This window comes from Gavia stellata, chromosome 8, assembly GCF_030936135.1.
Source record: "Gavia stellata isolate bGavSte3 chromosome 8, bGavSte3.hap2, whole genome shotgun sequence".
Classification (NCBI taxonomy): domain Eukaryota; kingdom Metazoa; phylum Chordata; class Aves; order Gaviiformes; family Gaviidae; genus Gavia; species Gavia stellata.
Window position 1 is genome coordinate 30,667,101 of NC_082601.1, and position 23,658 is coordinate 30,690,758.

A 23,658-nucleotide genomic window follows, 5' to 3' on the forward strand; every position below is an offset into this window, starting at 1 on the left:
TCTTTTCCAAGGGCCCGTAGATCTCAGTCACAATCTGTTTATCTGTTCTGTCTACACATATCAAACATGTCCTAGGAATCTTCCACAAAGGGTAAAATAAGCCCACATCGCTTAATGCATTCTAGCAGCGCATTCCAACCAAACCAAAACACCTCATCAGGTCTTTTTTCTCCTCTTTTCTGGACAGTAATCAACATTTCTTTCCAACCAACTGACCACTACCTCATTCCTGATCCACTGTCCCACAGCAAGAGAGTTCAGTCTTCATCACGCTAGAGCAAATGACAGGAAAGCCTCCAATATAAACACTATACCAAAACGACTCAAACTATTTTAAGTAAATCTTAAATTAATTCAGTGCAGGGAAGAAAATGTGAAAGAAAAAAAAATAAGCAGAGAACTTGTAACAAAGCAATATGTTAGTAGCCTTTTAGATACCATGGACATAGCTCAGACTTCCATATATGCAAACAAGAATCCCAGTCACACAGCCTTCTACACCAGTTTAACTAAATGCATTTAGACCCACATTTTTAGTTAAGCTGGAACTACAAGGTTGGAACACCTTAAAGTTCTATTCTACAGACCTCTACAACAAACGCCAGCAGGATCCACTGCCAGTTTTCCATTAAACCTATGCATAGCTAAGAATGATGAAAGGAAAAAAAAAGCATTTTCTAAACAACTTTTACCATTCACCTAAGCTTTTATAGGTGCATGTTTTAAAACAACTATTATCCTAATTCTGATTTATAAGCCCATAAATGTGAAGTGAGGCTGCATCCTTCTGTAAGGGCTTGACAAATTATTAATAAAATTAAAATCCATATCCAAATTTTGTAATAAGATAGTAGAAAATGTAAATATCCGATACCTATCAACGTCACCACCTTCAATACTTAAACCAAAGTTAAGGTAAGGAACACTATTTCACATACAGTTTTTGGAGGCACCTGAATGCACAAAGTTAGCAAGGAAACGTCTATGGAAGAGGACTGAGCACTCAGTGCTCACACAGATGAAAAGCACAACAGGAACTGTATTTTTTGTGGGAGGTGGTGCAACATTCTTTAACAAAATAATCCTGCCAATCAGTAACCCTAAGGCAATTTTCTTTCATAACTGAAAACGGATGTGTTTTCCCTGGACTTAAAAGCAAATCCCTGGTTTCTAGTCTACTGGCTTAGATGAAGCAGAAAATTTGTACTTAGTTCCAATCATTCCATTATTTGAAGAAAAGATTTAAACAGTCACCAGTATGCTTCCACTTTGCACTTAGCATCATCATATTTGACTGATTTTAACTTTTTATATAAAACCTTACATACTTATTGTCATGAAGTGTCCTTTATGACGCATCTTCTCATGTTTTTCTCCACATCAGGAAAGCTAAAATTTTTATTCATTTTTCACATAATCACATCGCTGTATGGAACCTGGGCTGTAAGAAAGCACCAGACTCTCATGAGACTTGCAGTAACATCACGACCCAGCAACGATGCATCACAGATCCCATCTGCCTCCTCGGAGAATGCCTCAAAACATCATACAGCTTGGGCTGTAAAATTTATTTTCCATAACATGCTCCAGAGGAATTCTGCTACAGCCAGAAGTCAGTCATTCATGATGGCAGAGTTTCAGCGGGCAGATCTCTCTTTGAAAATCTGCTGTCAGAAAACGCAGTTTGGATTTGAGCTTTCTGGGCTTTGTCTCAAAGAGGAGGGCTCCCTCGCTGCCCCTGAGGCCAGGCGGTCAAGGGGTGGAATTCCTGCTGGAGCCTCCATCCTCCTCTGGGGTACCGGCTGCCACCAAGCACCTGATCCGGAGCCAGGCTGTGGGTATTAGATTCGCCGTTTTTGTTTTGAAAACTGAAGGCTGAACTGATACATGAAACTTAAAAATTAAGCATGTGTGGTAATTTCGTTGGCAGAGAAGTGGGTTATGCAATCCCTAATGGCTTGCTCTTTGATGACTAGGATCTGAGAGGTGAATTAGCAGCTTGTCACGTTTGTACAGAAGTAATTCCTGAGCTGATAAAAACCCAACGCAACTTCTCTTTCTGCCTCTTCTTCTGTGTGTTCGGGCATCTTTGGTGTGATTTCTAACACTACTGAATAGACCCTTATAATCATGATGTATGTAAAGTTAATAGCAATTCAAAAACAAAACCAATTTTAGATTATCTTTCTGAAGTTCACTATATACTGATAAATACTTGGTTACTACAGAGATAAAAGAAGTACCTTGCTTCTATAGGCAAACTGCATTTGAATATACCTCAACCTTGCCTTCAAGCTTAACAGAAAGCTAATTTGGGCACTTAACCACATACTGGGAACATCTTCTATATTGAAATAAAATAGTCAGAAAAATGTTTTTTAATAAAAAGGCTGAAAAAACCATTTACATTGTCCCCTTATATTGATCTTGGACCAATGGGACCTCCTCCCTGTCAAAACAAACGGTAACACCAGCTTTAATATAATGGCACTCTTCCAGCCTCTGTAAAAACACTGGATCTAAAAATGCATATACTGCAACGGTAAAAAATGAGTACTTCAGAAAGCCTCTTTAAAGCTATTTAAAGTTATTTTAAATCCAACATGCTCAATAGCTAAATATTTCACGTTTGTAATGTTCCCAGGCACTAAAAATAGAGCCCCCCAAATTACATCAAAACACTAAAACGCCTGTGTTTACATGGGTGAGCAAACAAACCCCTCCAAACCCCTAACTCTTAAAAAAAGCAGCTATGATCCTGCAATGCCTGCATTTTTTTGTGTCTTCGAGAGCTCTGAAGGCCAGGAATGCTGTCTACCAATCGGTTGTGCTCCCCTCTCTCCTACAAACCCACGCCCCCCCCTTGCCAGCAATTTCCTCGGTGGGAAGGCTGAGCCAAGCCCCAGCAGTGCGCGGTGGCCAGGCCTGTCCAAGCAGGCGCTTCCTCGGTGCACCCCGGAGGAGCGCTGGAGCGGCGGATGTGTCTGTTTATGGCCGGCGAAGGCAGCCATGGTGCGGGAGGTGCAATGCTGCTTCACCCACCCGCCCGCTGCCAGCTCTGCGCTGCCCACTCCGGTGCTTCTGTGCAGGCACATACACCAAGAGCTAACGCCCTGTCAATAAAGCTGCACACCTCTGACTGACATTCAGGAATACTTTTTTTCCTGTCAACCTTAGCAACAGCTGATGAAAAATGAACTGATTTAACTGACATGATTGTATGGGGTGTTTATTACAAAATAATTTCCCTAAACATGCAACAAAATCTGCATTATAGCACAATTTTATGCAACTAACCTGCCCAAGTAAAAACCCAAGATCAATACAGATAGGATGAGCATGAGTTCTGACAAAACCTTTCATTACACTTCTGGTTTATGTCATAGTACTTCAGATTTAATGTCCTAAATCAGCTTAATACTGTAATCCTCAAGCATAGCAACTATTTTAGTACTAAAACTCAGCTCTTCCTACTTTCTTGAATTCAAGAACATTTTTCTATACTTCCAGTACAACTCAGTATAGCATACATTCTTGTACATAAAAGGTTTTGCAATTTTAAATTTGAGGCATGTGCTACAGAGCTGCGAGTTAAACCTGTCTGACATTTTAAAAACATTCATGGCTACTAAAGACCGTGTTTGTCTGGCTAATGCCAATTCAAACAACACCCGTGGTATTCCAAAAGGTATGCATCTGCTCCAGCTCTTCCTATCACAGTCTAGAAGGACAAAGTCTAACATGAAAGTACATGTCCCATTTTCCCATTAATCCTCCCTCATACTCTCCTGTTTTTCCCAGTCATCTTCTCTACACGGCCATATAATTCCTAACTTACCAGATTATCTTTTTAGGACTTCAAAAATATTTTCAAAGTCTTTTGTAACTTTAAGACAACAATAATCATTACATTTCCCCACTCTCTAACACTGTACTGCTTGGTCTTACCAGGTATTTCACAGATGGAATTATTGTTAGAAGGTATTGAGTGATGAAGCAGAAAGCAGGCAGTTGGGGCCAGCCAAAAATCCCCGTCCTGTCTTGCTCCAGGGTCCCTGAGGAATGCAGCAAACAGTATCTTCCCTTCTTTTCCTCAAGACCTTAGGCACTCTCATTCAGTCAGTATCAGTGTCTCTCAGTCTCTCTCTCTCACTCCCATCCCTCAGCCAGCTCTCATCCAGCACAGCGCCATCACTGAAGACACTGCTCTCCCGCCTGCTGCAATCCCCTGTGCCCATGCCAGTGAGCAGAGGAGGCCAGCGGAGAAGCTGAACCTCTCCCGGTTCCTGCTGAAAGCCCCTCTCTCCTCCCCAGCTTAGGGCTATTTTCCTCTATCCCTATCCTTGCTTAAATGGAGATTCAGCTGGCTTCTGGGCAGGAAGAACCTCTTTCTCAAAGCTACTTCACAGATACAAGATGCAGTTATTTGGGGCCATCCTTAAGCAGAAGGAAATTAAGGACAGAAAAGGCTGTGGAAACCTGACCAGCCCAACAGAGCAGTCAGGAGGAGACAGAGGCATGGCCAGCGCTCAGCGGGGCAGAAGCTGAAACGGTGAGAACGGCCCGGTGAGAAGAAAGGCTTTAACCTCAGGAGGACCCCAGCAAGATCAATAGTCTCCGCTGACATGCAGCTTGTTTCCAAGGCATCAGCTGGTGTGACCTCCTTCAAACAGGTAACTGCATCGTGTACGAGTGCATACGTTAGGTATGTGTAAATGCATTTTTCTTCCTAAAGGAAAGAAAAATTTTCTAGAACTTGACATATAAAGCAAAGAGAAAATCGGGTTCTGTTTCTGGCTCTGATACAGAATAGCCTGTTCTTAAGCAGGTTACTTTGTTTCTTTGTGCTTTATGTTAATCAGTTATATAATGGGAAAAACAGTACCTTCCCTAACTTCAAAGGTTATTCTGATTATTTTAAAATAACATGAAGATGAAAAAGGCAATAATGATAAATAGCAATTCTTAGTTTGCACTTATGCAAAATCCTTCTACAGATCTAAGTACTTGATTTCAGATGAAATACAGACATCGTTTGATGTTCATTTCTCGCAGGACAAGCGCCAGCTCAAGCACCCCTTGCCTCCTACTCCCAGGTGCCTGTTCCAGCCCAGCGGTGCCCTGACAGCTGTGCTGTACAGCTGCGGTTATGCTGAGCAGGGAACTGGGTACAAAAGCCAACGGGGGAGACCATGGAAGGGGAGGAAGGATGATAGCTGAGGCAACACCCCTGCCAAAACAAATATACATCAATCAAGTACGAAGGCTGGTATCAAAGCTATCAATTCGTGTTACACTGTGGGTATATGAGAAATACAGCTGACTTCACTTGTATAACATGTTCTGTCTGCCCTACAGTAACAAACTTGTTTCAAACCAGAAATATTTCAACACAAATCTGAATAGGTCACGAGGAGACATTTCATAATCCTATGGAACTGATTTGCTAACGATGTTGGAATCTGTGTGATTGCCAGATTAATTTCACAGATGGAATAAAACTTTTACATACTGAATGATACAGCTTCTGTAACTGTTCTACTTTAAAGATGTTTTCAATGTAATAAAAATTTTTCTTAAATCAATCCCTGAAGTTGTCACAGCCCTGAGTATTGGTTTCAGCTGTTTTAATGATGCTGTACAATTAAACTGTAAGACTGAGATTGGTATCTTCACAAGACACTTATTTACACAAATACTGTAGCAATTAGAATGGGAAAAACAGCCTTTTAAAAAAGGAATACAAAGAAGGCTTCTGTCAATCTAATTTACTCAAATCCTGAGTGTACCATGAAATCCTGTTAAATGAATGGCAAAAAGCTCAAGTCCCATTAAACAAATAGAAACCTTTTTTGTGAAACAACAACATAAAATTAAGCTTGAGACTGACTCCTTCCTGACAGGTGTTCCTGCTTTAACACATCACAAAATACAAGCAGTCACAGCCAAGGTTTTCAAATTACTCTTCTGGACATCACCAAAGCATTTCCAGATTTCAGCGAAGACACTGTGAAACTCGCCCAACTTTTAATACTTACTTCTTTGGTCACCCAAAATTTAAGACACCCCCCAACCACTAGTCTTCTGAAATTTTTTGCCCATCGTTCTCATGCTACTTTTAGAAGAAATGAGATTTAGGAATATGCAATTCTATAAGCTCCATTAAAGTAAAAATGCATAACCAGGACAAAAATGAGGATTTATGACTGCCAATTGAAAGGGAAGACTTCAATCAACTTTACACTTTCAGCCTGCACTATGGTTTTGTGGTTGGGTTCTTTTGTTTATTTTCCTTGCTTATCCCTTCTAAGAATTCACAGGTAACCTCATCAGCTATGCCTCTGAGCACATACCATCCTATTATTGTTTTAGACAAGAGTTCTGTTTCCCAATCCATCCTTTCAAAAAGGAAATCCAAGTGTTCTATGAATTCTGTGATGCTTACAAAATACACTTTCTATTTCTCTTCCTAAGTTTCCCTTTGCTGTAAGATTTCAAATCCAGGAAAGGTCTGCCAGGAGCCCAGTTCACCACAATAACATACCAAATTGTCAAGTACTTGAGCACATTTCTACCTAGCAATTAAAATACAGCTACATTACAGCTGCAAGCCAATATTCAAACTTCAAAAGGCATTTACAAGTACATATTTGCTTCTCCAGAAGAAAAAAACTGCAGCTAACAGCACCTACCTGGTACCTAATTTTATAATAATCTAGAATGAATGGAAAAGCCTGCTTTCCAATCTCATTTCAAGGGCTCCATCATAACACAGGCTAGCATCATGCCAATAGCACTTTTGGGAATAAGACACTGCTACTGACATAACCCATTACAATGATTACAAAAAGATTAACACAGTAAAGAAATGCATGTCATGCTTCTGGCATCACTGTGGCACTGAATGTGCTAGGCTCTTTGTCAGGTCCTGCTTAAGCAGAAACTGTAAGTGACTAAAAGCAATCATTTCAATTCTTAGACAGGCTACTAGAAAGAAATCTCCAAATTTACCAGTTTATGCTCACCTACCAACTCACTCGTAAGTTAGCATGTAAGTGGGCAGGTGTAAAATTAACATGTCTTTGGTGAACATTTAGGTGACACATGATCTCAGCTAATTAAATATTCAGCGCTGCACTCTCCCATCCTATAGGAAACTCCTGTTCCGCAGAAAACATAACACGGTGACCACACAGCCAGACTCTTACTAAATGCAGGACTGTGCTTGCCTGTGCTCCTTGCTCTGTGTAGTCTACTATAGATTATAATACTACACACTAGCTCAGTGTAGGATCAAGTTCAGCAGATTTGGGAGAAGCTATTCAGACTGATATCTTTGGTACCTTATTTCACTTGGTCTATTCTGGAATATTCCATGAAACTAAGGATTTACAATTTATGAGTTTCCCCATTAGCAAAATTTAATTATTATTGCCTTCATAACAGCTATTTAACACCCCACGACTATCATGAAAACTTTCTCCACACCGTAGAGCTTGATGTTTTCTGTTTTCAATTAAAATAATAACAGTTAAAAAAAAAATAATCCCATTTGACTGATCTCTATAAACCCAGGAAAAATAATGTTAGCATACCTGAGCTATACAGGTGAAATCTCAAATTAATTTAAAACCTTTCCTCTGATGCACTCTCTCCCACTGCCATTACACACTAAATATTCTCTTAGTGCTGGACAGAAGTCTCTTATTTAGCCCTCCAAAGCTGAGCAGGGTTGGCCCACATCTTCCTTGGCACTCTCTCATTGTGAGTGTGCCTGTACAGGCGCTGTCTGCAAAAGCTGCGAGGCTCGTGGACAGCTCTGTGCCCAGAGCTCCTGGCACAGTGCTCAGGAGATGTGTAATGCTTCTGGTTTACAGTCCATATTTATTTCACCCACACACATTTTTAGTTTGCTCTGAAGGTGCTATGAATGGCTCCGCAGCTGGGAGTGTCTAACGTAGGCTGTGTACAGTGCTCCGCTCACCCAAACCTACGTGTGGTGGTGGACATTTCCCAGCTTCATCCGCACAGCTAACAAGTGCACGATTGATCTGCTGACAGTGCTGATGAAGGCAGAGAAGCTCGAGTTACTATTCAGGGTCATTAAAAAACTTTTTCAAAAACTAGTTTAAATATTTTCTGTATGTTCATCTATCACTGACTTCTGGTGGTTTTCCGTGCTTTATTTATTTTGCAGTAAGTTTTCACCAAGTTTTCTCTGCTTTCCCCTAGCATTGTGGAGCAGCAGTGTCTGGACCTGCATTCAAAGGAAGAACATTGCAAAGTGTAATTCACTGTGGCTCAGTTAGCATCATCCATTTTGCCTTACTCTCTGCAATTATATCCTCAGAGAACAGAAATGGAGGAAAACAGAACAGCAGTTAGAATATAACCAATTTGTATTTGCTGCAGTTTAGATATCTACCTTTCAGGAGTTCATGCTGGTGTGAATGTGGGTAATTTCTCCACCCTTGGGGGTTATTTTGTCTGGTTTTTTTGTTCAGGGGGTGGTTTTGGGTTTTGTTTCTTTTTTTTTTTTTTTTTTGTATGTGCATTGTTTCGGTTTTGTTTTTTTAAACAGTAAAACCTCCCACATTAAAGATAAAAACTGTACTTGTGTTTTGTAACATTTGTACTAATTCACTAGGGTTTAAAGCTCTATCTCTGCGTCCCACATCACTACTTTTAGAGTGAGTTAATGCTCTAATGGGAGAAACAGAACTACAATCAAGCAACAATGATCTTAGAGGCTCCATATAGATGGTCCAGCTGTCTAGAGCACATATCAGCCATGTATTCCTTCAGATACACACATCCAGTTTGTGAACAGATCGATAGACAGGGCTCTGACCCATCACTTAAAGTTAAATGGAAATATTTTGATTTGGCATAGGAAAAAAAAAAAATCACTTTCACTGCTACAGCTCCAACACTCCTATTTCCTGTCCAAGTGTTACAAAAGTGAGAACTGCTTTTATACAGGATGCAGGGATACCTTACCTTTGCTCAAAGCATACATAGTTTTGAAGTCAGTATGAGTGTCTGGAACAAATAATTTTTTGCTAGTCTAAGAAAATATTTACAGGCCTGCAAGCAGTTTCTAAATGAGCCTCATGCCATCAGTCTAAAGGAAGGCAAAAATCCAGGCCAAAGTCAAAAGCTGTCTAACGTCATCCACAGATACTTCAGAAACTTTTAGGAAATAATTGGCCTAATGCCAAGAAACATATATGAAATTATTTTTTAGGCTCAAACTTTAAAATAAACACATAAAACTGTAGTGCTGAAACACTGAATCCATCTCACCGGAACCTTCAAAGGAATTTAAAAGAACTGGATCACAAACTCCTAACTCAGTCTCAATGCAACTTGGTATTGGATGTCTTAGAAAAAGAAATCTTTCCTCAGACCTCTCAGAAAACATTAGATCTCTCTTTCTACTCTAAAACAAGAGAAAAAAAAGCTAAGGCACAAGAAAAAAGCTAAGGCAATAGAAAGTCTTCACATTTCCCACTTTCAATATCCTTTCTTGCCCTTAGAGATTGAATTTCTAACTTTTCCCCTTTAAACGTATGTGTATAGCAAATGTTCTTCCATGAATCAATTTTGTATGGAAGTATACTATGCAAATTAACTGAAATAAGGTAAAACTCATGTAAGTTAGATTTTAAGACTAATAAATATATTGATTTCTTTCAAATTATCAAATGCGTTACAGAATAAATGTCTTAGTATCTCAAAATAAAACACTGATAATCAAAACAGACTTCTGAGAAAGAAATGTATGGAGTGTCTACATAAATCTGATGACATTCAGTATTTATAAAGATCCATACCTGTTCTGATATTGAAAGCACAGAAGGGAAAAAAAATATTCTGCAGATTTCTAACAGCTGGCATTAAAAGTCAGATTTCCTATCACAAATTCAGTCCTAATGAGAACTGCAACAAGGGAAACTCTCTGTCACAGACACAAATAGACACAACACTCAGTCTCCCAACTCCAATGCTTAGGTATTAGTGTCCACAGCAACACAGCACTGTTCATTTTATTTATTAAATACAAAACAGCAAAAATAATAATAATGAATGGTATACATCAACAACAGCTATTTCAATACATAAGGAAGCAACATTCCCAAACCTATCATGGAAAGAGAGCAAAACTGCAATGTGACTGGGAAGAGTAACACCACAAAAACTTCAAGCTAAAATGAAAAGACACGAAGAAAGACTCAGTACAGGTATACAGAAGTAGTTATGGATTGAGGAACTCTATATTTTATATAAGTCTCCTTATAACATTTTCAGGAATTCCGCTCACTCTAATCTGCCCTATTAACAACAGTAAGCTTTCTTGGTTATATAACCAACACAAATGTAAATAGACTTTTTGTATCAACTTGAATCTCTGTTTGCTTGAAGGCCTTTCAGTAGCACAATTACATTCATGGGAATCTTCATCAAGATTTTAGTGAATATATTGTCATCATCTCCTGTTTGGACAGCAACAACAGGAGTTATTTGGTCTTGAAAGTGACAGCTTTGAAAAAACCTGCAATTGGTGTATAATCAGGATTAACATGACCAGGAGCACGCTGCCGCAATGCTTTCCGGTCTGCGTTGGTTCCCCGGGATGCTCTATGAACTATATGCTCTATTAAGTCTTTCAAGCACGTGGTTTCTGTTAGCCAGAAAGCCAAAAGATCACCTCAGATCTCTGAGACTTCAAAAGAGCCCCAACAGCTCAGTTCTTCAGAAATAATGGACACATCTATAGCCAGAATGACACGTCAGGAGCTAGATGCCCAGTTACGAAACTTCACATTCAGAATTACAGAGTTAGTCACAGGTTCACAATTCAAACACCTGAGGCACTTACCTGAATTTGCCAGTCACTTTATTAATAAAAAGGCCATAAGCCTTTCTTTGTAAGGAAGACAAATTTAAAACCCTAATCCCCAGTACCCATCCACATGCAGAGATTTTGTCTGATATGGCGGAGGGAAAGAGACAAACTATAGCTTATATAAAGTACAGCTCCGAGCCTTCTTTATACTCCCAGTAGAAGATGTTCCAACAGCACAGTTGTGAAAGCAAAAAAAAAGAAATCAGATCACATCAGGAACAATCATTTAGCGCATATATACAAAGACACAGTCCTGAGTGCAGGCTTTGACTGCAGCGCCTGCAAGCCAGACCCGACCCAGCAGCCGGGCCAGCACGGTGCTGCCCCACAGCTTTTGCTCCCCGGCATGGGGGAACGCAGCTATCTCTGCCCACAGCCTGCTCTGCACCAGCCTCTGCAGGAGCTGCCTGACGTCTAACTGACATAATTCCAGCTGTTTTAAACACTTTGTCTAAAAGTAATTCAAGCGTTCTTAGAAACAACTTACCACATCATTAAAAACCAAACGCTTTATTTACCTACAGCTCCTAAGATTGCACCAGACTGAAATATCGTTAGTGTTTTACCTCCAGGTAGTGTCCTCTCTGAAGATGCGCTGTATGCTGTATCATAAAGAAAGGAGCCAGAAATCAACGTATTGGATTTTCAGGATCACAGTATTTTCCAGATAAAGAAAAAGATTTTACCGAAAAAGGCTCAAAAAGGAACAGTGATTAATGACCAGCTCTGAAGAGCCAACATTTTTTAATCATCTGTCTGGACTTTCAGTCTCCTCTGAGGAGGCCGAGTTCCATCATGCTGAGCTACGGATGCAACTTAGGTAAGACTGCAAAGCAGCTGAGCTAACGTTGAAAATGTCTAATTAAGGAGCAAGAAAAAGACATGAAAGGTTTTCCATGATCTAAACACTATTCTGCGCAGATGAGCTTAACAGTACTGAACAGCCAATACCAGACCCAATATTTATAAGCGATCTTCCATTTTGCGCTTAACAGTTCCAGTCCCAAGTCTGCCTCTTACTATGCCAGTAGTCTGTGGACAAAGACCCTTCTCACCATTATTGTAATGGGGACAGGCAAAACTGGTGATGGGGTGGGGTGGGAATTTATTAGTAGTAGCTGGCAGCACCTAGCAATGCTTTATAACTGGACTTCACAGAGTTCTTGTTCCTTTTAATCTTAACTCTATTCATTTCAACATTGTTAAAGAAAACGAGTAGAGCCATGCTAAAAATCAAACATGAGGAACACTGCTAGGGTAACATCGCGGAAGAACGCGGATTATGAGAAGCAGCGTTCTCAGCAAGCATAGCAGCTCCCACCTGCCCAGTGAGATACCGCTGTAGCATTTTGAAGCTAATGCCCTCTGTCAGGAGCTGCAGCAGCAGAGAAGCCTGCGCACAGCCCTTTCTGCCACTCCTGCTCACTGCAAGAAGCCTTCAGCAGGACAAGACAGGGAGAGGGGGATATCAACAAAGCTGATGTGAAAATAAATGGTGTTTGAAAAAGCACAGAGACATAGACAAGTAGAATATTCACAAAACGTAAACAGTGTTTTAATTTGGCTTGATAATGACTACAATGTATAGTATCTCGGCTAATTCAGTCAGTGTAATTTGCTGAGGAGAGTTACCTTAACCACATTCGCAAGTCTTCAAAGGAGAAATGCTTCCATGGTGGTGTAGTCTTAACTCACTCTGAAGTGTTAAGATTTACAGCACCCAGTCTTAAAACTTTTGGGGTGGGTGGAATAGTTATTATTAGAAGCTTATTACTACTACTCATCAGAACGCCTGTCGATCTAGAACATCCCCAAAAAGCATACTGATATGTCAAACTGCCTTCCAGAGAGCTCCCACCTATTTCTGAAATTATCTGGGTTGTTAAATAGCAGCGTAGGATTTGTTTAGAGTAACGTTGATATTGTATACATTGTATACATGTATTACATTGCATATTGCAGCATCTGAATAAAAACATAAAACATATAGCATCCTTGTCTGTTCTCCATTTTGCCTTGAGAGGAGGCAAAACAATTCCTTACCTACTATCTTTTTTATTTACAGCCCAATTTTCCACTAATACATTCTGAAAGAGTCCCATTCTTATGAGCCTGATCTACTTCTGCCTTGCATCTATAAAACATTCACAATAAAGCCCCAAAGTGCATTGTCACAACAGATATCTGCTAATTATGACATTGAATTTCTAATACAATAATATGAAAGTCAGACAATACTCAGCATTCCCAGTAAATGGAAAAAATATATTTACTATATTTGTATTACCCAAAGATATTTGCAGATCTTTAAACTCTTAGAAGTGCATAAAACATACAAACTATAAGCAACTAATTTCCAGCAGAGATGCAAATTAGTGCCTCAAGAACTGCACATGATACAAGAAGTATGAATCACCTATTTACAGATAGTAGTTGGTTTAAAAAGTAGGTTTTCACTATTATTGAAGGTGGCAAAAATCACTGATTATATTTCAGAAAATGGGTGTTTCCTTACTTCATTCGAGACCTTAAACTCAAATAAAATATTTGCTGTGTAGTACTAGAAATATGCAGGACACTTCAAAGATGACAAAGATGCTGATCAGACAATTATATCAAACGACTAAGCTAAAAGTTATGTTCACATCTACTTGAAGAATTGAGATCTCTAAGGACTCTAAAGTAAAACATTTTTAGCCCTCTGAAGCAAAGCGCAGTTATAGCTCTAGCACTTCACAAATACACTATTGCAATGTTAAGATAAAGATAAAATCCCACCTTGCATCCAAACAGCTCTTTTTTAGATTCCAACAGATCTTTTAAAAGAACTTTGCAAAGTTCTCGGACCTCCAAATCATAACACAAAACTAATTCCCGCTGGCACAGCTCTGCAGTTACCTTGTACAGCTCTCCTATCAAGTGCACTCCAAACAGCAGTTTGACAAAGCAATAGGGAATGTACTCACAGAAAACCAAGGGTGGGTTTGGTAAAAATAACATTTGAAATGTTTCTCCTTTTTCAAATAAACATGTTTGTTCTTATTTTATTTAACACAGTTTTTAGCATTTTGTGGGTTTGGCGCATAACAGAAATTTTAAAACATTTCCAAACATCTCCAAAACTTTTCAATCTCAGTGCCAGTAAAACATTCCAATTTCATCTTCCTGAATAAATGTTTCTGTAAGAGAAAAAATTTGTATGTACAGTTTTCTGTATAAGTAGGCTTTGCCTTCACAGCTAACATTTCATATTGAGACTCCAATTGCACATCAAAGCTTTACTTTCAAATTCAGTAAAGATGCAAGTTTAATCTCAGGAGACTATGATGTCTTAGAACTCAAAACATTAAGTGCTGCTACCAACAATCTTTAAGAGATTCTGCTTTTGATATATACATTTCTAATGAGAATCACTGAACTGAAGTTACTCAACAAGCATTACCAGTTATCTTGGGTGACTTGCAAAACCTTCCACTGATTCTACAGAAACCAAGGCTTTCTCTTGACTTTCTATATAACCTTCTACACTAATTGCTTTAATACTTTGTTTGCTCCCTGCAACAACTTTCACTTCTACTTCTTCTCCCCTACATTAATCCATAATACTATCACCTTTCCCTCATTTGCAACAACACAAGAAATAGCCTTAATTAGCACACGTTTCCAAAATGTTGTCACTAAGTAATCTGTAGCAATGTGCTCCCTGTGTCACAACCCCCTCTGCAGTTAATTCATTTCCTGTAGTCAAATAAACAGCAAAAAATAAGTAATACAAGAATTTATTTTAAACATGCATTAAATTTCAGAGAGAAAAGGCAACTGAAGGTTCAAGAAAATACACATTTGTCAATAGCTGGCCAAAAATCAAAAATATTTCATCATTATGTCAATATCTTAAAGCATTATTCCCAAGAAAAACCCACTTTTCCTTTTTCCCCTCTATTAGCTGCTCTACATATCATCTCTTTTAACAGAGATACATATTTAGAAATCTCCAGGCACATTCATCTGTATCTCCTTCAGCAGTTCAGCATCTTTGTTTTCTACAGTGCCCTAAAATAACTTCCTAGGAAGCACAGTATTGTCCTCTTGCACCAAATACTTAGCTGTCTCAAAGTAAACTTTTTTTTTTAAAGAGATATTAAGGCCCTTAATTACTGTCTTAATATTTCCTTCCTTGCCTTATAATATAGTGAAGGTACAGTAACGACATACAATGCCTTATCTCTTCACTGAAAGGAAGATGTGCCTGACTGACTCCCTACCGTTTCAAGGGTACAAGTTTTAATCCTCGTATGGATCAGTCCTGCCTCCATCTTTCAAGACAGAAAATCTACCCCCATGCAAAGATTTGTAATTTCCCCTTTGCTATACATCCAAACCACATGAAAAAATAATTTAGTGCAAGTAAGGGAAAATGCTTATTTACGGAGTGTTTTCTTAGATTAGGCAGATCAGAAATGAAACACCAGCTCCAACACTGGCTACAAGCGTAGCTGACCAGGTACTGCAAGCAGAACTCAGCTGAAGTAAATGCATTTCACTTACAAATTAATATCGGATGCTGCTCTCTGGAAAAAAGCAGTTCAAGATAACAACTGAGAGTGAGCAGAGTTACAACTTTCCAAAATTAGCCTGACATGATCTAATTCAACTTCAGTGGGAGTTAGATTGGGCCATGTGCCCACAGCAACATGAGTCTAACTGCTGCCTCTCAAAAGCAATAGCTAAATGAAAACTGTCTATTACTACCTTAAATAACCTGACCCAGCCACATACATTAATGATAATTTTTTTTTAATGGTAGCTTTTCTTAAAGTTTCCACCAAATTCTGTGAGCACTTAAAGACAGACTTTTATACATGTATTTTATACACATAGCAAGAAGGCTGGCAAAGAAAGGCCAAGACGATACACCGGAAAGATAAACCCGTCTATCAGTGTTTTAGAATAAAGAAATACCAACTTCCTTTGCTGTGTGAGGCAGTTTCTTTCTATCCAAATCTCAGTGCTCTTATTTAATATAAAAAGTTTCTAAATCCTCTAAAAATTGCAGCCAACATTTGTTGCTATGAGGAAAAAACCCTATATCATTTCAACAATAGTATGTACCAGTAATGCTCAACTGTTGCTGCCAGGGATTTTTTTTCATGTATCGTGCAAATACATCCCCTGTCATACAAAAATATATTCTTAACACTCAGTTGCTGTAAGATTAATTTATTTGCAGTGCCAGGAATGCAGCCTTAAGGAAAAAAAAAGAATTAAAAATGGCTTTGTTGCTTTCATCTTGGTGTTATTTTAACGTGAATGTTTCATTACAGCAATATATCTATGACCAACGAGGGAGATCATTTACCTCTTTAGCTACTTAAATTCTATTTAAATGGCCATTATGAATGATTGTAGAACTAATGAATTTGTATTCAAAACAGTCTCAGAATTTAGGAAGCACTTTGTAGACATAAGAGGCAGATATTTAACAAGTCTCAAAACAAATATTTGACAAAGCCAATAGAGTAAACACACATCTCAAAAGATTTACCCAGGAAGCCATAGTCAGCCCTTTTTAGGTCGGGTTAAGGGGTATATACACATACTGGCTGAAATTAAGATAGAAATTTTTTTTCTGCCAATTTTTTGTGAAAATAGAAGATGGCAGAATAATGAATTTATCCATAAGTGATTTAGCAAAGCATAAGAAAGTATATTTTTCCCCAAAAGTGCAAGCTGAGGTTGAGGATGAGAGGTTGTTTCTGAACTTCTGCATTTCAGTAGCTCCAAACTCCACAGGCAAATCTTCAGATCTGAAATAAACACCATTCTCCAACCTCTACTTCTCCTGGCATCAGGAAACAGCTATCTGAATCTTTGCATTTTTAAATACCTCCAGACTGTGGGCTCTAGACTACACCCCATCCTACAGCATTTGCAAAATTCTAGCTGGAGGGACTAGCAACGAACAACTACTCAAATCTGCCTGGATTATCTTTAAGATAGAAGAGAAGAATATTATGACTACTCAGATGTATGACTTTTAAATTACCAGCTGCACATTAAGAAGCAGTAAGGATTAAATTTAACGATACACTAGTCACACCTTCTTTGAAACTTACAGGATCATAAATACAGTTCTAGGAGGCCACTTACCTTACTTTCTGTCACTCAAGAACTATTCAATGTACAACATTTTTAATGCTTTATCAAAAATATAGATAAAATAATGCTTGCTCTTACAGTTCACGGGCTATACCAAAATAACCTTCTGCAGAAGATTTCCCATATGACTGTGACCTGTTCAATTTAATAATCTAAAAGGTATGGTTACATAGATTGCCACAGCCTGTGCAGCTAAGCTTACTAATGTCCATAAAGCATTCTGACGACTTCAGTAGAAAGGCTGGAAAAGTGCCCAAGTAAGGTATCTGGCAGGTAATTCAAAGCTTCCTAACAATTCCATAAAAATTGAACTTTGCCAAAGCAAGAATTCTGTCCTCAATGTTGAGGTGGCAAAACTAAATCTTACAGCACCAAAATGGGTTCTAGAAGGAGTTGAGAGGGGGGGAAAGGGACCGTGGAGACTCTAGTGCCTGGAAGGAAGATCAGTAATGTTGCAGGGACCTGTGTGCCACAGCTTCCCTCCCTCTTTTTTCACCCTTCCAGCTTCCTAGAACATCCTCTACCTCCACAGTGCTGTGGGTGTATGGGATTTACACTGCCAGGAGCAGCCCCCTCTCTCTCAGATGCAGCAGTAGTAGAGCTTTACAGATAAAACACCGGAGCGGCAAATGAGGCCATCCTTGCTGCTGGAATGGCCAATCTCCGTCTCTTAACCTAGTCAAAGCAGGCAGACAGACAACTGTGCTAGGCAGCAACCTACTTTGCTTATGCTTATGCCTCAAGCCAAATTTGCGTATTATGAAAATGGAAGGTGACACAATACCACAGAACAGTTTGAGTCAGTAGAAATGTATGCTGTACTCAATTACAGCTGGGTCAATTAAGGACTGTGTTACAAATTTAATTCCCCCCCCACTCAGCCAGTCAAGCTAGATCTTTCAGTATTCAAAATTATTTGAAGATCTTATCACCCAATAACTGAATTAATTCAGCATATAATTTCTACCCTTGGAGAAGCACGAGCACAAGTCATTTTGTAGGAACCTTGTCTTCCTATTTTGGGGGAATAGAAAGGGACAAGGAATTACCTGTCTAAATCACCTGCACCGCACTAACTCCGGTCACATTTGGGGAGCCCAAACAGATGACTATTACCAGAGTCAAGCAGAGTCTGTTCTGCGTTGCACAGTGCGGCGCTCAGACACTGATTCCAAATGCTGATTGTTTACTGGTTCTACAAAGAGTATTATCAGCCAAAAGGCACCATGTCTTATCAACTCTCTTTACCCATTTATACCGTACGCACTTTCCCAGTAAAAGGGTGCTTTTTTGTTGGTTTTTTTTTTAGCGTGCCAAGCCCTCATTTTGACTAAAATTGTATACAAAGACTCCATCCCAAATCTCCTTTTGAAAGCATCAGTATCTTCACTATCTGAGAGTTTAAGTTAACTCAAATAATATCATTCCTAAACACAAACTATTCTTTTTGCATTCTATAGCTGTAAATACTATCCATTAAAGACATGTTCATTTCACAATACACTTTTCATTGATAAAGAACTCTCGACATACAGGAACAGTTGTACCTCTATTTACATACCTGCCTCTATTCAATTTCTCTTTCACAATTCTTATTCAGAAAAGGCTATCCGAATGCTTAGATTAGGCCACTAACTCAGCTTCTTTAAAGGTTCTTAATTCTTGGAACACAGCATAACAGGGTGTCTGCTAGTCCTGATCTCGCTTCTATAATAGGAGGTTAAGGGGTTTGTTCCCTTGATTTAGATCCATATGCTATGTTGATTTTTATTACAAATAACTTAACAGACAATCTAATCTAGAAAAAAACTACATTGCTCAAATTAGTACTCTTTGAATATTATGCCAAAGTTAATCTCTACCAGAGATACGCAAAAGAATTTCAGATTTCAAAGCACTGTAAAACTGTTGGAAAGAATCTCAACAGCCTGATGTAAGACCGGTTCTACTGCTCAAAGCTATCTGTGAACCGTGACTGACTTTTCAAAGGTACCGTATACGTTAATAAACTTACTGGCCTGTTTTTAACAGAAGTCTGAATCCTTCTGAATATCCCCACAGGCTTCTGAAGTTGGGCACCCAAATACCAAAGCACCCAAGATTAGAGACCACTTTGGAAAATGTAATCTCCATTCAGCAGTTGCCTGTACAAACAATTCTCTTGTAAGCATTTAACTCGTTCTTTGCAGAGCACTGTGGAATATATAAATGTGATCAACTTCATATGGAAAAGCTCTGTTCTGTTTGCCATTTCTGTTCCGTATAAACAGAAAGGTCACAGGTTTTGCATTTTACAGTACCATGAAAGAAGGATCTTTCTCTAAATTGTTTAAACCATGAAATGACAGAGATGGAAACATCTGACTTACTGTAAGGTGTTGTATCAGTAGGGTCAGGAGGTGGAAAATTTTCTGTGAAGTTGACATTACACAAGTCCGTACTACAGCAGCAGAAGCGATATGTTCCATTCTGAATCAAGGAAGGGGTGGTTGTAACTATACACTCCTCAAAGTGACACTCTTGTGGGTCTCCTATATGAGACCAGCAACCTGTAAAAAGAAGTGAATTAAAGAATTCTTTTTAAAGGAGGCATAAAATCAATTCTATTGCATGGACAATTAAACACACCTATAGAAATCCATATATTACCTAACTAAATGTTACAGAGTGGGGTGAAAACAGTTATCATAATTTGCTTGTCTGACTTCACTACCACCTTTTAAACCAAAAACTGAGTAATTTCTTTCAGAGTTTACCACAACCAGGAAGAAGAAATATGGGCAGCAGTGAAGGCCAACATCAGAGGTGTCCAGCTGTCAACCTCAATATAACAAAATCTGAATTCCTGAGCCTTCTAAGCAGATGTATGCCATTCCTTATTTCTCTGATACCACAGACAATATTACCACCCTCTGGCCCACAGTCTAGATGAAACTGTGACCTAGTCCTCTCCTTAGAGCTAGGCCACAAGACTGCATCTATAGTTTGGTGCTTCTTCCATAATTTCTAAAAATTCTGTCCTTCCTCATTGTCAACATCACTGGACTCTTCTACAGGATCACAACTTATTTCTTGGTTAATGCAGGCCCTTTCTCCCTGCAGCAACTGTTCCTTCCCAAGTATGGTCAATGGCAGTTAAACGTCCTTTATGTGCAAATGCCTCAAGGGGAAGAGGCAGCCTGGGGGCAGAGGTGAGCAGTCAGACTGCTTCTTTCAGCAGATTACCAGATCAAACGTGAAACAACAACAACTACAACATCGAGTACAACTACGCAGGATGTTTGTAAATACCAGTTTTCATTCAGCCTTATACTACATTAACTTGTATCCAAGTAACCAAGAGCAGAGTCCCTGAGAATGGTAATCAAAACACATCTCCAGCAACTGCAAACCCTTCACCCCTTCCGACCATCACTCTCCTCGCAGAACAGCAGCGAAGTGACAGTTAGTGGTATGTGATTGTTTCGTGCCATAGCTGCAATTTCCTTTGCAAACAAACATCCAATCAACATGAATATACATTTTAACTTAATGAGACACTTATTTTTAAATTTATCATTACATCAATACATATACTGAGATAGATTCAAGAAAGCTATCTTCCTCTGGACATCCTAAGTACCAAGCAATTTCAGTGTTTTTTCCTTCAACTGTGCATTGATCTCTTCAATCTCTTTTAGAAGTCATTTATTTCAAACAAACTTTCTGTTCATATTTAAAATTGCTAAATGGGAAGTTTAAAATTATGCATTTGTACAATGCACAAACAAAATGTTTAACTTTGCAGCGGTACATCTTTGTATGGGCTGGCTAGATCACAAAATAGTGAGAAGAGTACTAAAACTACTGCACTTACACTGAAATGTTACATACCTTGTTTTACAAGATGTATGTCTCCTTCTCGTGTTTTTTCCCAAAGTCCATAGCAGGTACTACCTTTCATGCACAAAATTGTGCCATTCTCCTGGGAGATTCGGCTCTCACTGATTCCATGGTCCTGCTGATATGGGTCCTTAAATGCACACAGCCGCTCCTCACTCTGCGCAGCTTTAGACAAAGAAAGGAAAATATTTTTTGTCAGTAATTTTATACAAAAAGTATTAACTTTAATAAAAGGATGATTAAGGTCTTCTGGAAACCTACATTCAAAACCATCCTGAATTATATTTATCTGTTCTTTAAACTGTACTCCAACAGTCAGAAATAGAGGTCTATCCCAAAGTTACTTTCACAAAGAGGACAAAAAAAAACCTCAGAAGGTGTTTCAAAATGAATGCGCAAATGTTTGAAGTTCATAGGTGCAGAATAAAAATTTCATTGCATAGTCTGCATCATCCGCATTATTTGTCCTCAAGCATAAGCTATGCAACTGTTAGCTGGTTTCTTCAGCAACCGCATGCGTTACTAAATTGTTTCCAGATCCTAAACCAAGATGATCTTTTTCAGACTGCCATCCAACCCAGTGCCTACCACTCTCTTTCTACTGACCTATCTCTCTTTTTCTACATGTTACCCAGCTGTTGCACTGACATTTACTTCTTTTTGCTCACCAACCTATCAGTTTGGGCTCTTTCACTTCATTAAAGACCATCAACAGAAATGCTAACAGCAGAGTAAAACCCATACAATTGACCAGCAGTTCTGAGAAACACTGTCTGTTAACAGGAGCAACACTGCATGTAAAGTCTCCCTGTGGAAGGTCCAGCAGGAACATTATAAAACATACAAAGAGAGAGCAAAAATAAATACCCATGATCACCTGAAAGATCTTTGGGTTTTTTTATTAAAACAAAACCAAAACCACCCACAAAGAGCATACCAATTTTTACAAGAATATTTAATCAACAAACTTCAAAAATTTAATATCTTAAGAACTTAGATGTTTTACTCATGATTACTGCTTTTATGTTTGTATCACCTCAATTAAAGGACTCAGCCATGTTGATACGCCTCTGTCATCTTTTCTCCAGGAAGAGTAAACACATTCAAACAATGAATTCTTCAGAAAGGAATCAAGTCCAAGATAAATAAATCGTGTATCTGTAGTGACTCTGTTATTTAGAATATTTTCATTCTTCCCTTGAATGATTTTATAAAATGCATGGAAAGCTAGGTATGTAATTACAAGGCACTTAAGTATTATTCAGCAGTACAGCTCAGCAAACATCAAATCGCAGCAAGAATTTGTACTACGTATCTCAACAACTAGATTTCATCCAGTTCTTTAACTCCCATGAAAGCATTGGTAGCGAAAAGAAGCAAGGTGGAGTAGGTTGGTCTTTTGCGAAAACTGGTTTTGAACTTAAAATAAAACTATAGCATAAGTAATTGTAAATTATTAAAGGTACTGTATACGTATAAAATACCTCCTCACTGAGGATTTATTTATTTGATCATTCTGCAGCAGTGGCCCCAAAGAAGTCATGTTTCAGCAAGGCAGACTTACTTCAAAAATGCTGTTTCACTGTGTCACCAGCACAGATGATTGGGTAATAGACAAACCAAGAGACTCAGATATGTCTCTCACTTTCAAGGCTGTTACTGTTCATTAAGGAGTCAAAATTCAAAATTCTCTTATGTTCAGACAACCATAAATAGCTGTACCATCCAGAAAAGCAGTCTGTCAGTGACTCCCGGTTTATTCTGTGGCAGCAGTAATTAAAATAGCACAACTTAGCCTGTTTTTTAGTGGTCTGGTAGGGTGTGTACGATCAGTTGAGCTGCATGTCAGATCAGTGGCGGTAAAGCTCTCAGCTGAAGAGACAGGAACTTCTTAAGCCACTGTAATTCAATCACTTGCAGCTCCACGTACTCCAATAACCTGGCCTGCAGTCCATGCTACTCACCCACCTCTCTGTACACTGGTCACTGTACAATTAACACTTTACATCCAGAACGAGAGTTTTGAAGTGATAAATACATGTATTATAAAGCAGTGGCTTGATATTCAGAAACTCACGTTGCCTAGATTTCATATCTAATTTTTTTTTCTTTCTAAATGAGTAGAGTTAGTCGAGTTACTTAGGACAAAAAGGTCACACATTAACAGCTAGCATATGCTGCCTCAAGCAGTACTTGCCAGTCGCACGTAGTAGTTTTATTCTCAGAAACAGCTGAGTATGCCAGGCGTGAAGCATCTGTCCTGCATCCTCTGCTCCATGACATGGGACCAGCCAAGAAGCAATGTATGAAAGGACAGTACTCCACTGCCATAAGAGAACTGGAGCTGACTAACTTTTTGAAAATCGAAAGGAGCAAAAATTATCATGGAAATGTAATTTTCAAGAGAGAACAGGACAGAATTATACGGCCCTGTGAAATACAACATATCTGCTCCCAGGGACACTACGAAGGTTTTAAAATCAGTTGCGCCTGATAGCTGTGGGGGACTAAGGTCATCTCAGATGTTGTTTGTTTACAGAATGCTCCAATTGCTGCAACATAAGGCCTTTCATAATTTGCCTTTATTGTGAAAAATAAATTAAAAAGAATGGAATTTATAAAACAGCCACACAGATTTGGTTTCCTTATCAAAAACCTGTGGTAAAAAAAAAAGTAATTCCAGGAAAGCCCACTTTCAGAGTACTTCA

General features: G+C 38.8%; 1 protein-coding gene across 1 annotated transcript in view; it reads right to left on the minus strand.

Moving 5' to 3' along the window:
- BMPR2 (bone morphogenetic protein receptor type 2) overlaps positions 1-23,658 on the minus strand; it is a 103,360-nt gene that overhangs the window by 26,845 nt on the left and 52,857 nt on the right. The window contains exons 2-3 of the mRNA XM_009809575.2: positions 20,942-21,115; positions 19,438-19,617 (exon numbers count right to left, since the gene is read on the minus strand). Coding sequence (XP_009807877.2) covers positions 19,438-19,617; positions 20,942-21,115 — 354 coding nt within the window. The remainder of the gene's footprint in view (positions 1-19,437; positions 19,618-20,941; positions 21,116-23,658) is intronic.